This window comes from Dasypus novemcinctus, chromosome 20 (genome assembly GCF_030445035.2).
Source record: "Dasypus novemcinctus isolate mDasNov1 chromosome 20, mDasNov1.1.hap2, whole genome shotgun sequence".
Taxonomy (NCBI): Eukaryota; Metazoa; Chordata; class Mammalia; order Cingulata; family Dasypodidae; genus Dasypus; species Dasypus novemcinctus.
The window spans coordinates 19844502-19857869 of record NC_080692.1 but is presented as its reverse complement, the minus strand read 5'-3'; the positions used below and the strand labels follow the sequence as shown (position 1 = coordinate 19857869).

General features: G+C 41.7%; 1 protein-coding gene across 17 annotated transcripts in view; it reads left to right on the top strand.

The window, feature by feature from the left end:
- Positions 1-1318: 1318 nt before the first annotated feature.
- WNK1 (WNK lysine deficient protein kinase 1) overlaps positions 1319-13368 on the top strand; it is a 175024-nt gene continuing 162974 nt past the window's right edge. For 5 of the 17 annotated variants that reach the window (XM_058282550.2, XM_058282548.2, XM_058282546.2 and 2 more), the window contains exon 1: positions 1418-2301. In XM_058282550.2, the coding sequence (XP_058138533.1) occupies positions 1549-2301 (753 nt within the window). In that variant the 5' untranslated portion in view covers positions 1418-1548. Of the gene's footprint in view, positions 2302-13368 lie in introns of all 17 variants that reach the window. The other 12 variants (XM_058282555.2, XM_058282554.2, XM_058282553.2 and 9 more) reach the window with 5 other exon arrangements.

Here is a 13368-nt window from a genome sequence, read left to right as displayed (position 1 = left end):
CTCCACCCCCACACTCCTACAGTCACTCAACACTACTGCGGCTCTCTCCGTTAAAGATGAACAACAGATCATTTTTCATTGCATGGCAACCCTAAGAGCTTTCTCGCTTCAGCAGAGCACTATGGGAGTCTCTCCTCTCATCCTCCCTCTCTCTTCTTTTTTTGTTTTTTCTTCCTTCTCTTTTTCCACATTAATCCCTAAATAATGATTTTCCTAGTCAGCGCGGACTTCAGGATGGGGTTTAGCCACCCACAATGACGCTCCCATCAGCCTTCCCGAAGGGGGGGGGGGGGAGGGAGGGGGTAAAGAAAACTACAACTCCCATGAGGCATCAGCCTAAAGCCGCCACAGGGCATCACGGAAGTCGTAGGCCCCTTCCTCCTCAGCCTCTTTCCTCCTGCGCGGTGTGAAACTACAAGGCCCAGGGAGCGTCAGGACCCGCACGCCTGCGCGAGAGCCCGGCGAGCGCGAGGGGGCGGGGCTGCCCCGGGCGGCGGGGGGCGGGGTCGAGCGGGCTGTGTGGAGGCTTCAGACTCCCGGCGCCATTTAGCGCGGAGAGTTTCCCCGGCGGACGCGGCTCTTCTCACTCGGTCCCTTCGCACCCCCATCTCCGGTGACAGAAGGCGCCTGGTGGGGGTGACTACTCCTTTCTCTCCCTATCCCCCTCACTCAGTCCTCTCGGTCTCCTCTACTCGCGGGCCCCAGAAGCAGCGGAGCTCCGGCCCCGCGGCGAGCGGCCCTCCCCTCCCCACCGTTCCCTCCCTCCGTCAGCCCCCGGCACCGGCCCGGGAGGAGACGAGGGTTTGCCAGTCCCGGGGCGGGCGGGGAGGCCTCGGGGAAGGGGGGGCCCGCTCCTTAAGGCGCCGAGGCTTCGAGGCGTTGGCCTTTTCCATTGGGGCGATGGACGTCCTGTGAGCCTCGCCCCGGAGTTGGGGGCGCGTGTGGGAGGAGGCGGCGCACCGACCGGCCGGAGCCTCGGGGCCCGGCCTCCTCTCGCGGTCCTCGGCCCCTCCCACCCTCTCGGCCTCGGAGCCGCCACCGCCCGGGCGCGGGTGCTCGTCCCGTCCCCGCGGCGCCTCCGCCCTCAGGGCCTAGCCCGCCGAGCCGGCGAGCGGCGGCCGAGGGGAGCTGGAGCGGTCGCCGCCGGCGCCGCATCCGCTTCGACTCGGCCCCGGCTGCTCGCGCTGCCCCTCATGACTGCGGCGCCGCCGCTGCCCCAGCCGCTCGCCGCAGGATGGATGCGGACCGGGAGGCGCTAACCCCCGTGGCTGCGCTCCTGGATCGCCCGCCGAGCAGCCCGCCGTGTGAGCCGCAGCAGCCTCGGAGTCCGCAGCCGCCGCAGCTGGGCCCAGCGTCCCGCCTGTCCTGCGGGCCGGCTTGTCAGTGCTGAGCGAGGAGTCGTCCCGGCCGATCCGAGCCCGCGGGGCGGAGGAGCCGGAGCAGCGGGGCTCCCCAGAGCGCCAGCCCTCCTCCGGGTCGGCCCTTCCTCCTCGTTTTCCTTCCCCCCGCCCCGGTCGAGCCCGCTCGCCCGCCGCCCGCGGACCGACCATGTCTGGCGGCGCCGCAGAGAAGCAGAGCAGTACTCCCGGCTCGCTCTTCCTCTCGCCGCCGGCGCCTTCCCCCAAGAATGGCTCCAGCTCCGATTCCTCCGTCGGGGAGAAACTGGGGGCCGCGGGGGCCGACGCCGGGACCGGCAGGACTGAGGAGTACCGGCGTCGCCGCCACACTATGGACAAGGACAGCCGTGGGGCGGCGGCGACCACGACCACCACGGAGCACCGCTTCTTCCGCCGGAGCGTCATCTGCGATTCCAATGCCACCGCGCTGGAACTGCCCGGCCTTCCCCTGCCTCTTCCCCAGCCCAGCGCCCCCGCGGCCGTCCCGCAGAGCTCCCCGCCCGAGCCGCACCGGGAGGAGACCCTGACGGCCGCCGCGGCTTCCCGCACCGCCCAGCCGCCGGCCGCCGCCGCCGCCCCCGGGGAGCCCGCCGGCGCGAGCGCCGCCGCCTCGGCCGCCCCCAGCAGCGCCGGCAAGGACCGCGCCGCCTCTCACCCGAACCATGTGGGCAGCCGAGAGGAGCCGCCGGCCGGCAGAAGCGGCAGCGGCGGCGCCCGGGAGGCGCAGGAGGAACGGAGCCAGCAGCAGGATGACATCGAGGAGCTGGAGACCAAGGCCGTGGGGATGTCCAACGACGGCCGCTTTCTGAAATTTGACATCGAAATTGGCAGAGGCTCCTTTAAGACGGTCTACAAAGGACTGGACACCGAAACCACCGTGGAAGTCGCCTGGTGTGAACTTCAGGTAACGCCTTGGTTTTAGGGTGGTGTGGCCCCCCAGTTTGGCTCGGTTCGGCCAGTTGAGTATCGAGGTCACCCTTGGCAAATCCCTGTCTAACTGCTCTCTCTGGCTGGCTGGGGGAAGCGAAAACGAAGAGAATGTTGAGCCAGTACCTAGGTGTTGGGGTCGACTGAGAATTATTGGTCCCCAAAGGTATTGGCTGCTAGTGAGAGGGTAGTGAAAGTCGTCGTGGTACAAACGCGTTGTCTAGTGGGGAAGTTTTGTTTTTTTTTTTTAGTGGGGAAGTTTTTGAAAGGACTTTTAGGATAGTACAGGGTCGTCTTGCTCAATGCATTTTAATCTCCTCAGAGGCTCTGCAGTGATGGTGTGTTACATGTGTGTTTCCATCCCTGGGATCAAGCTCTTCCTTTGAAATGAGATGTGCACGAACTTATTCAGGCATGACTTTCCTGTGACTATATCTTAGATGGTTGCACAGGCATTTCATATAAAAGAATTATGAAAAAGACTTTCTTCTCTGCCCCTTTTGGATAAATGCCTTGGGACTAGTAGAACATAGTAAATGTTGGTAATTGTCCTATCTGATGATGCTTAAGCTTTATGGTAAATAGTAGTGATCTGACTTTGCTAAGGAAAACTACAGTGTCTTCAGCATATTCACTATACAGTAAATATGTAAAATTGTGTCCTTTGGGAGTTGTCATCATCATTGATTTAATCCTGTTATAAAGGGTTTTTGAGATTAACTTCCCCAAGTATCCAAAGGAGTAACAATACTTCCTTTTTTAAAACCTCCCAGGGAGATTTATATGATGTAAATAATGATGTGTCATTTTGGTTAACAATATTCTAGGTTTAAGTAGCCGAGGTCAGGCTTCTTGTTGCTTGACCAGTGGCCATTTGATTGAAAGTGTGTTCTAAGAAGGAAGGAAGGAAGCATAGTTATTGGGGAAGCAGAAGTTTTACTGAATGAAAAAGTGCGTGACTACACTACACTATACATGAAAAACAGCATTATCAATATTCTTCTTGCCACGAAAATGGACCAGGCTGACATAAGATATGAAAAGTAACTGAATGATATGGGGACTTATTTTATCCATGGACTCCACTTGCTTACATTTAACCCTTTGAATGCCAGCTTCCGAAATGACCGAGACCTTATCAGATGTCAAAGGAAAGTAGCACAGCATGTGTGGAACCTAAAAATTGACAAGTCCTTTAGGAGCATAATACTTTCTTAAGCCAGATAGTTAATGATATAGATCATTTAAGGCATTATGAGGTAACACTATTCATTTTATGGTAGTTTAAAGTTGGAAAGATAGGCAGACCTTTAAAAAGAAAAAGCTTGTCCAACTATAACTTTATTTCTAATGGGCAGTCATACTCAACTTAGGTCTGATTCTTTTGTGTTTACAGGCAAAAATTTTAGTTTGCAGGCAGTCACCTATTTTGTACCAACCAAGGATGCCTAGTGCTAACTGAACCTGGAATTTTATTCTTCTGTTATAACTTCATATTTGAGTAGGAGCTTTTTAACAAAATTTTCTCCTTTATTGATTATTTTAGTCTCTTAAGACTGGACACAAGTAAGTATTGAGCACTTTTTGGGATTACTTTTGCTAGTTTTAGTTACTTCACTTTTATGACTTCTCAGTATTTGTGTTAAACCAAGTTCAGAATTTGGCTGCAGAGTGATACTGGCTTAATGAAGAAACTTCCATGTCACTTGATCCCATTTTTTATTTTTCAATATGGTTTTAAAATGTGATTAGCCTAGTTCAGAGTTCTTTTATTTTTTAATTTTATCTTTTGCCTAGGACACTGTGCATGCCATTAAAGTAGTCACTTTGAACTTTTGTCTTTGGATTCAAATTAAAGAACTAAAGCAGTAGGAAGAAAGGAAAGCATTTTTTGCATATGTATATTTCTAATATATATGCTTTTCTGTAACTAGATGGAAGTATTTGTTCAGTTGAGAGTTAAAAATATTAAGAGTATTAAAACTTGAAGAAATCTTAGATTATTCTGTCCAGCTGCTTAATTGATAGATGAGGACCTGAAACTCATAGAGCAGGTAAGTGACTTGCTCAGGGTAGAAAAGAATGAAAATTAAAGTGAGTAGAATCTTTAACTTGGGATGTATTTAAGCATTTGTAGTGCAATAAATGGCTAATAAGTAAATCATAGATAAGGCAGTACTATTTTGGAGTGGAAGAGTTGGTCACATTTTCAGAATAATTCAGTCCTGTAATAGGGACAAATCTCAGGCTTGTGTTTCAGGTATTGATTTTATCACTTCATATGAGAAATAAATAGGCTTTTGGGACAGTGGGAGGGGTAAATGTGATTCCACAAATCAAACTCCTTGTATCAAGTTGCTTTTTGTTCTTTTGTTGAACACGGTATGTATAGCTATCTGTTGAAACAAGCATCAATTTTTAATAACTTATACCTGGGTAATGCTTTGATCCTAAGTGATAACAGAGTTTTTGGAGGTACCAGGGGATAACTTTTACACGGGAAGCAGGCACTCAACCGCTGAGCTATACCTGCTCCCCAACTGAGATGTTTTAGGATGCAGATTTCTTTATCTGGTTTTATTAAGTTGATTATGTGGCTTAGTTTTTTTTTTTTAAGGTTTATTTTTTATTTATTTCTCTCCCCTTCCCCACCCCTCCCCCCAGTTGTCTGCTCTCTGTGTCCATTCATGTGTTCTTCTGTGTCCACGTGTATTGTCAGTGGCACCTGGAATCTGTGTTTTGTTTTGTTGTGTCATCTTGCTGCGTCAGCTCTCTCTGTGTGCGGCGCCACTCCTGGGCAGATTGTGCTTTTGTTGCATGGGGTGGCTTTCCTTATGTGTGGGACTCCCCGAAGCGGGGGGCACCTCTGCGTGGCGGGGCACTCCTTGCAGGTATCAGCACTGCAGGGACCAGCTCATCACACCGATTAGAAGGCCCTGGGATTGAACCTTGGACCTCCCATGTGGTAGGCGGACGCCCTATCCGTTGGGCCAAATCCGCTAATTTAATAATACCCATTTGCCAATGGGTCAGAAAATTATTGTTGGGCTTGTTGCTTTTCTAGGGAGGGATTGTGTTTGTTAAGAAACAGTGTAATTTGCTTTAAGAAAACATATTTATATACAGATAGAAACTTAAAATGATTTAAAGAAAACTTTAAGCACATTCCCCTCTTCCCTACAGGTTGCCTCCAGTTAGTATGGTTAGTACATGCATTACATACTGATGAGATTGTTTTGAGATCTACATGAAAGGGGAGGTCAGGTCATAATTTTTTTTTTTAAACCTCTAATATGTATTAGTGCTCACTTTTCTCTGACTTTTAGGAAGTTAAAAGTAATTTCTATCATAGGTATATGACGTTAATGTTTTATGAAAAGTTTAGCAGTGCTGCAGAAATGGGATGTGGTTCTGTGATTACGAAACCATAACATTTTGTTGCTGTAGTTCTTACAATAATTCATTGAACTGAATATCTCCATTTGAATATTGAGGACTTTTTTCCATGTACCTTTTAAATTTGTGCCACATTTTATTTTTTAGCATGAGAATCTGCAGTAACATTTAGTTGCAAGAACTAGATTTCAGGGAACACTCTTTGGAGGTTTTTTTGTTTGTTTTCTCAAGAGTCACTGATTAGTATTGGCAAAATTCAGATAACTCCTTTACCTTTACTTAAGGGTAGTTGCTATGCAAATTAAAGAAATGTTTGCTAACTTGTCTGAAATAATCTTTTGTCCCTTTTAAACAGGACAGAATAGAATTAGGCAGGATGGTTTTGATTTTAAATACTTGTAGATTTATTTATTCCTGTAAAAAGTAACCTCTTATGGTACAGGAATTGAGAATTACATTTAGGTTTAGTTTTAAAGATGTGAGTTCCTACTTAGGGTTTTAAATAATGTTTACATTTTCTCTTATTTACCTTTTTTTAACCTTTAGTACCACGGTTTTTCCTAGTGTAATAAGAACTTGTAAAGAAGTTGTTTTTGTGTTAAACAAATTGGCAATTTATTGTTGCCTGGTGACTAAATTCATTTTTGACATTCAGATTCTAGTGCAAAATCCTTGTCGTTTAAAAGTCATCCCAGTTAATTTCTTGAAGCCTTCAAATGCATTCTCATTTTCTCTGAAATCATCCCAAACCTATTATTTGGGTTTACTGGTAGCTTTTTAAATTTTTAGATAACGCTTAATAGTAGCAAGAGTGGTTGGGCTTAATATATAACTTCTGAAAATGTTGGTATAATGTGGAAAAAAATTCATAATAACTATAATTATTAGGTCTTTGCTGTATCTGTTCTTGAAATTATGTTGATGTATTTTTAGTAACCTGCATTTTATTTGAGGTTCTTTTGGTTTTTGTTTGATTTTTATATAGGGCCAATTTGATCTGCAGGAATAGGTAAGAGATTTAGCATGACCTGAACTTAGGTTGAAAAGGATATTACTGATATGCAGAGTAATGTAGTTGTTAAGAACTACACTGCCTAGATTCAAATCCTGGCTCAGGTACATAATTTGTCACCTTGGTAAATACTGTGCTGCACTTTTGTTAAATGGGTATAATATGGGCACTTACTTTGTGGAGTTGTAGTGACTAAACTAATATATGTCAAGCACTTAGGATATGCCTGACACGTGAACTTTAACAAGATGATTTAGCATCTTTTTTTAGGCTTTCCTTTTGAGGAAACATGAATATTTCCTTTGATTTTTGCCTACTTTTATGTTAGAAAATAATGTAGCAATACTCTTACTGTAGCTACCATTTTTTTCTGTTAACTTTTAAAAATATATTTTTAATTTATTTTTAAAAGATACATAGATCACACAAAATATTACATTAAAAAAAAAGGAGACTTCCATTTGCCCCACTACACACACCCCCCACTTTTCCCACATCAGCAACTTCTTTCCTTAGTGTGGAGGCTACCATTTTTTTGTAGGAAAAATATTGGACTTGGACATGGTGTCATTGGTCCTTTCAGATTCCTTAACTTTACTTCATCTCTACCTTTCTAATTTTATGACCTGTCACTTTCCTAAATGCCTTCCTTTCTGAACTGCTTATTTCTAAAATTTACTAAAATTTTTGTATTACCTCCTTAACATGTACCTGGAAAGTATTTTCCCTGTTGGTGAATCCTGTACATAATTCTCATAGTATTTATCGAAATTGAATTGAAATCATTTACATACTTTTCTCTGCTAGTCTTTGATCCCCTTGAAGACAGTAGGTACTTAAAGTACTTTAGTAAAAGGCAATTTTTTTTTTTTTTCTGTTTTAAGTTAGAAATAGTTGTAGATCTCAGGATTGTTTCATCCATTATCCTTGCCTTTCTTTGGCCCACAGCAAATTCTTTATGATCTTGTTTGTGGAGAGTTTACTATGGTATAGTACAATATAGTATAATGGAAAAAAGTACTAAGGTAGAACACTTGGGTTCCAGGTTACCCAGTTATCTGACCTTGAATAAGGAATTTAATCTTTTAAGTTGATGTATTAGTAATATGTCTTATTCACTCACAGGATTGTTGAGGATCAACTGGGAAAACTATATGAAGGTACTTATAAAAAATATTTATTCCCCGCTCTGCTCCCCCCTCCCCCCATTGTCTGCTCTCTGTGTCTATTTCCTGTGTGTTCTTCTGTGTCCACCTGCATTGTTGTCAGCTGTACCGGGAATCTGTGTCTCATTTTGTTGCATCATCTTGCTGCGTGAGCTTTCTGTGTATGCAGTGCCACTCCTGGGCAGCCTGCACTTTTTTCATGCGGGCCTGCTCTCCTTGAGGGGCATACTCCTGCGTGGGGCTCCCCTACACAGGGGACACCCCTCGTGGCAGGGCACCCCTTGTGCGCAGCACTGTGAGTGGGCCAGCTCACCACATGGGTCGGGAGGCCCTGGGTTTGAACCCTGGACCTCCCAGGTGGTAGGTGGATGTTCTATCTGTTGAGCCAAATCGGCTTCCCTGAAGGTACTTTTAATAGCCTTCTTGAAGTCCATAAGTTGTTACTTGTTGCAAGTTGATTGGATATTTTAAGCTTTTTTAGATGGGCTTTAGCAACTTTTTGCTTCTTCAATTTAGTAATTTTATCACATCTTAAAGCAAGCAGAGTAGTTTTTCAGACTGCAGAGAAGTTACGGTAAGCTTGCCTTAAGAGTAATTTTATTTGGAAAAGGATTATGTTTTTGAGAGGTGGCAGACTTAATTTTGTATGTGGTTTTAAAAAGAATGGTTATTGGGAAACAGACTTGGCCCAATGGATAGGGCGTCTGTCTACTACATGGGAGGTCTGCAGTTCAAACCTCGGGCCTCCTTGGTCCGTGTGGAGCTGGCCCATGTGCATCAGCACTGCACGCAAGGAGTGTGCCCCCTAAGGAGAGCCGCCCAGCGTGAAAGAAAGTGCAGCCTGCCCAAGAATGGCGCTGCACACATGGAGAGCTGACACAACAAGATGAAGCAACAAAAAGAAACACAGATTCCTGGTGCTGCTCATATGGATAGAAGCGGTCACAGAAGAACACACAGCGAATGGACACAGAGAGCAGACACGGGGGGTGAGGGAGGGTGGGATTAAATAAAAAAATGAAAAGAATGGTTATTGATATTTTATATATGAAGGAAAAGGGTGAGTAATTTGCTTAGTTTTGCTTTCACTTAACTGGTCATAAATTGCCACCTTATATTTAGATTTTTGAATGAGCTTTCATAAATCATTCATTCATTCATTCGTTCGTTTTGAGGTGCCAAGGATTGAACCCCCCAGGCCTTGTATGTGGGAAGCTGGTGATCAGTTACTTGAGCCACATCTCTTCCCCCAAGAATTTACTTTTTAATGTTGTAGCTTGAACCTTGGCATTGCAAAATTGCAATATTATTAAATGCGGTATGTTAAATGAATATACTTAATGGTTTTTGGAAAAGAGGTTAATACAGTTTTCCCAGGAATTTAAGCTGGTTTAGCTTTGGAAATCTGCTTGGTATAATATAATCATCAAATTTAGGTTAGTTAAGAAAAAACATGCTATCATTTCTAAAAGCTTTGCAGCCAAGGTTCAGCTTCTCGGAGACGACTTATATTTTTGTCAGTATACCTATGGTGTATGGTCTTGTGTTAAACACAGACTAATAAACAGTGGGATATAAAAACTAATGAGTAAATCAAATAGTTATTAATGTGCACATTCTCTCCATTAGATATAGCTAAATAGATTGCTTGGGATAACAAGGAGATCATCTTAGCTAATAGTTTTGAGTTAAATAACCTGTTATATCCATTTTGATGGGGATAATCTCTTTACTCAGACTCATAGGTCATCCTGAATTAGGGTAAATTTGGGAAATGCAGAAGATGATCTCTTCAACATTCTGTAGAGCTCCTAGATATCATGATAATAAAATGTTCTTTGAACTCTACCTACCCAACTATACCTTCCCTATCCCCCAGCCCCCAATCAGCTATAGGTAGTAGAGAATAACTGAAGAGTTTTAAGCAGGGAAGTTAATTGGTCAGACTTGCAAAGTACAAATCGTGAGGAATGGATTTAACAAATATTAATAATAGAATGGAAGTATAGAGATTACTTAGGTTGTTGAAATTATTTGTTGCATTTGACTGTTAAATCATTAGCAGCAAAATTGAGGATTACCTAAGTGAAAGGGGAAGGTTGAATAAGGGAGGTGGAGTATGTAAGTAGATGTAAATTATGATAATGTCCTAGATTTCTGCATTATTCAGTGTCCAATATGGTATTCACTAGCTACACATGGCTATTTAAATTAAATTCATTAGAATGAAATGAAAATTCTATCTCTTAACTGTACTAGACACATTTCAAGTAGTCAGTAGCCATGATGGCTGCCGTATTGGACAGTGCAGGTATAGAGCACATCCATCACTGTAGAAATTTCTGTTGGAAAATAGATACTAGATCTTGAATTGTAATTTTTTTTTAACTTTATTGAGATATTCACCTATAAAGTGTTGAAAGTAGTGCTTTTATAATAAGTTACACATTTTGAAAATATATCCTATTAGCAATTTAAAAAGTCATTTCTCTTTTTAGAGAAAGGAATATAAGTTCAAAGGATGTTATCACAAACACACGTAAACATGAAGAAATAACAAAAGTTAACTTGTCATACTTTCTTTAGATACTTAGTGACCTTATAATTTCAGGAGAGTAGAAAATTTGCTGTGGGTTTAAGAAGTAGCAGAAGGAGGTTAGGAAGTAAAGACAATCAGTGTAGGCCATTTCTTTGACAATACTGACTGACTGGAACTAAGAACACTGGGTGAATGGAAGGGGTCATCAAGGAGTGGATAGTTTAGCAAGGAAAGCTTTTTAAGGTGGAAGCATTAACCTTCAGCATAATATGTGCTATATTTTAAGCATGTTATATTTTGTCTGTTCTAATACTGTTTTAGTTTTGGTTTTCTTTGTGATAGTTAAAATTTAACTACGTTTTCATACTTGAAGCGATTTATTCACTATATTCTAGAATCCTCTCTATTGAGTTTGGAGAAATGTGTTGTTTCTTCATTAGGTTGTTTCTCTCTATAATTCTGACATTCATGCAACATTTGCATGTTAGTGTGGTAATGTGTACACTTTAAAGTGGAACACCTCTGTGAAATAACCATTTTCATGTGTTATTTGAGGTAGCAGACCAATTTCAGATAAAACTCCATTTCAAAGAAGGTTCTGAATTATTATATTGGTTTTTTGGGCGTGGTCAGAATGGACTTTTACACACACAAACAACCCTAAATAGTACATATACTTTCTTCAGGCCTGGCCTTAAGGAGTGTTTGCGAATTTTTCTTGCTAATTAATTTGGAAAGATATTAATAGTTATTAGGTTACCTGCCTAATAAGAGGTATGCCTTCCCTCCTTTCTTGTGACAGGCACAATGCTCTGCCCATGGCATATTACTTGTGATCTCACAACTGCAGTACAAGACAGATGTTTTCTTAATTTTATGTTTGAGTAACTAACTCAGGCTTAATAACTTTAAGATCACATGGCATATTTGAATCTTTGTTCTTTCTTTCCACTACAAAATAATTTCTAGTTAAACCAAGAAGAAAAAAGTTTGAGTTCTAGAGGAATTTTAAGCCCTTTTACTTTGTTCAACAATTGTAATTTACAGTTGGGCTTTTTGTTTACCTTATACTTTCACTGCATGAAATAAATATCCTCTTATATAGTCTTTCAGCCAAACAGGATAAACATGTAGTTTCTATAAAGAGAAAGGAGGTTCAATGCCTGGTACCTCCTGAAAAAGAGAGAGGGAGAGGAATGGCAAGTTTGTTTCATTAGTTTTTTGGTGTGTTCAAGTGCTATTTATATTGGTTATCACGGAGAATGTGTTAGTTCTGTTTAAATTGAAGAATTTAAATGGAAGGAATATTGCCCTAGCAGTTGATGTATATCAAAATTCCATCTGATAGCAGCAAAGTAAATGGCTGTAGTTTTAATAGGGTTTTTGTCTGTGGTCTCTAGATGACATCTATGTATAAAGAGTGTTCATTTTTAAGTTTTAGCAATGATTTAGGTACCAGTGCTGTTTTTTACTCATCAGGAAAGCAAAATTAAAGATATTGGAGTATTAATGATTGAGATGCTAATTGTCATTGTAAGATTTCTGTAATACTTAGTTTAAGCTAATGGTTATTAAGGCATGGTTTATTTAGTTCTTGATACTGACAGTATAAATTGATTTTTTTTTTTTTAAACCTTGTTACCTTTTTTCCTACATATTTTGAAGTATCATAAATGCTGTTGAGAAGGATTTGGCCCACTTTTTATGTATTCCAAATAGAAATCTCATTTAAATTACATAATTATGTTTTGAAATCCTCTGGAATGTTTAATTTATTCAGCATTGTTATGGGAATAAGGTGTTCCCTCACCACCAGTAAGATTTCCAGATAACTGAAGTTTTCTTTCTTAGATTAGCAGGTCTCTTTGTATTAAAATATTTGGTAAAACATTTAAAAAGTGTCTAACTCTCCCCCCCTTTTTATTTTTTATTTATTTTTATTTATTTTTAAAGAAGTCTTAGATTACATAAATGTTACATTGAAAATATAAGGGGTTATCATATACCTCCCCTCCTCCCCCCATTTTAAGTAGAGGATCTAAATCTGTTTAGAGAATGTTTAAGAGTACCTATTGTTATATTAGATAATAATACACTTAAGGGCTATTGGGTAATGAACATCATGCCCTTTTACTGTAAAGCCTTACACATGGCTACATTTTTGAAAAAATAGTTTTTGTCCCAACTCTTCCTATTCCCCGCCCCCAAACTTGTGGTTTGTCAGTGGTCACTGCTTGCTGCTTTTGGCTCATTTGTATCGGTTTCCTTATTAATGGTTGCTTCTGATTTTCTCTGGACTGGGCACCTAAATTGCCTGTTTTGTTAGAATTTTATGATTTAAAAAGGAAGAAATAAATTTAAAATAAATAACCAAAAAAAGAAATAAGACAAAGGAATAGGTATGAGTAAAATTCATTTGCTTTAGCACAATGTATCTGGGATGCCTAGGTCTTTCTTGCTTTCTGGTTGTGCTTCTCCTAAAGTAATGTCTGATTAAGTAAGTTTTAATGTGATATTCTGAGATTTTAGGGGACCTCTTTGATTGGTACTGTTATATTTAGTTCAGGGCATTTGATTTGAATGAAAGTATCTTAATGCTGGTAAAGATCACTACTGCTTTTTATATGCTCATGGCTGGCATCAGGATACAAAAGATTGTAGACCAGAAGTTAAGGGTTGTTTTTTTGCCGTGAGCTGTTCTTTTAAAAGTAAGTCATGCTTATCATTAATTTTGTATGCATATCTAGAATTTGATAGCTTCAACTTTAGGAATAATGTAGGTCTCAAAACTACATGGTCTAGTTTGCTGTCTTGATATTATTTGCTTAGTCCCCAGCAGCACAGATTAATAAGTGTAACATCCCAATAAGCCTGGACTCTTGGATGTCCTTTAGACTAACATGATTCTTTGTGGGCAGACAAACCCATATA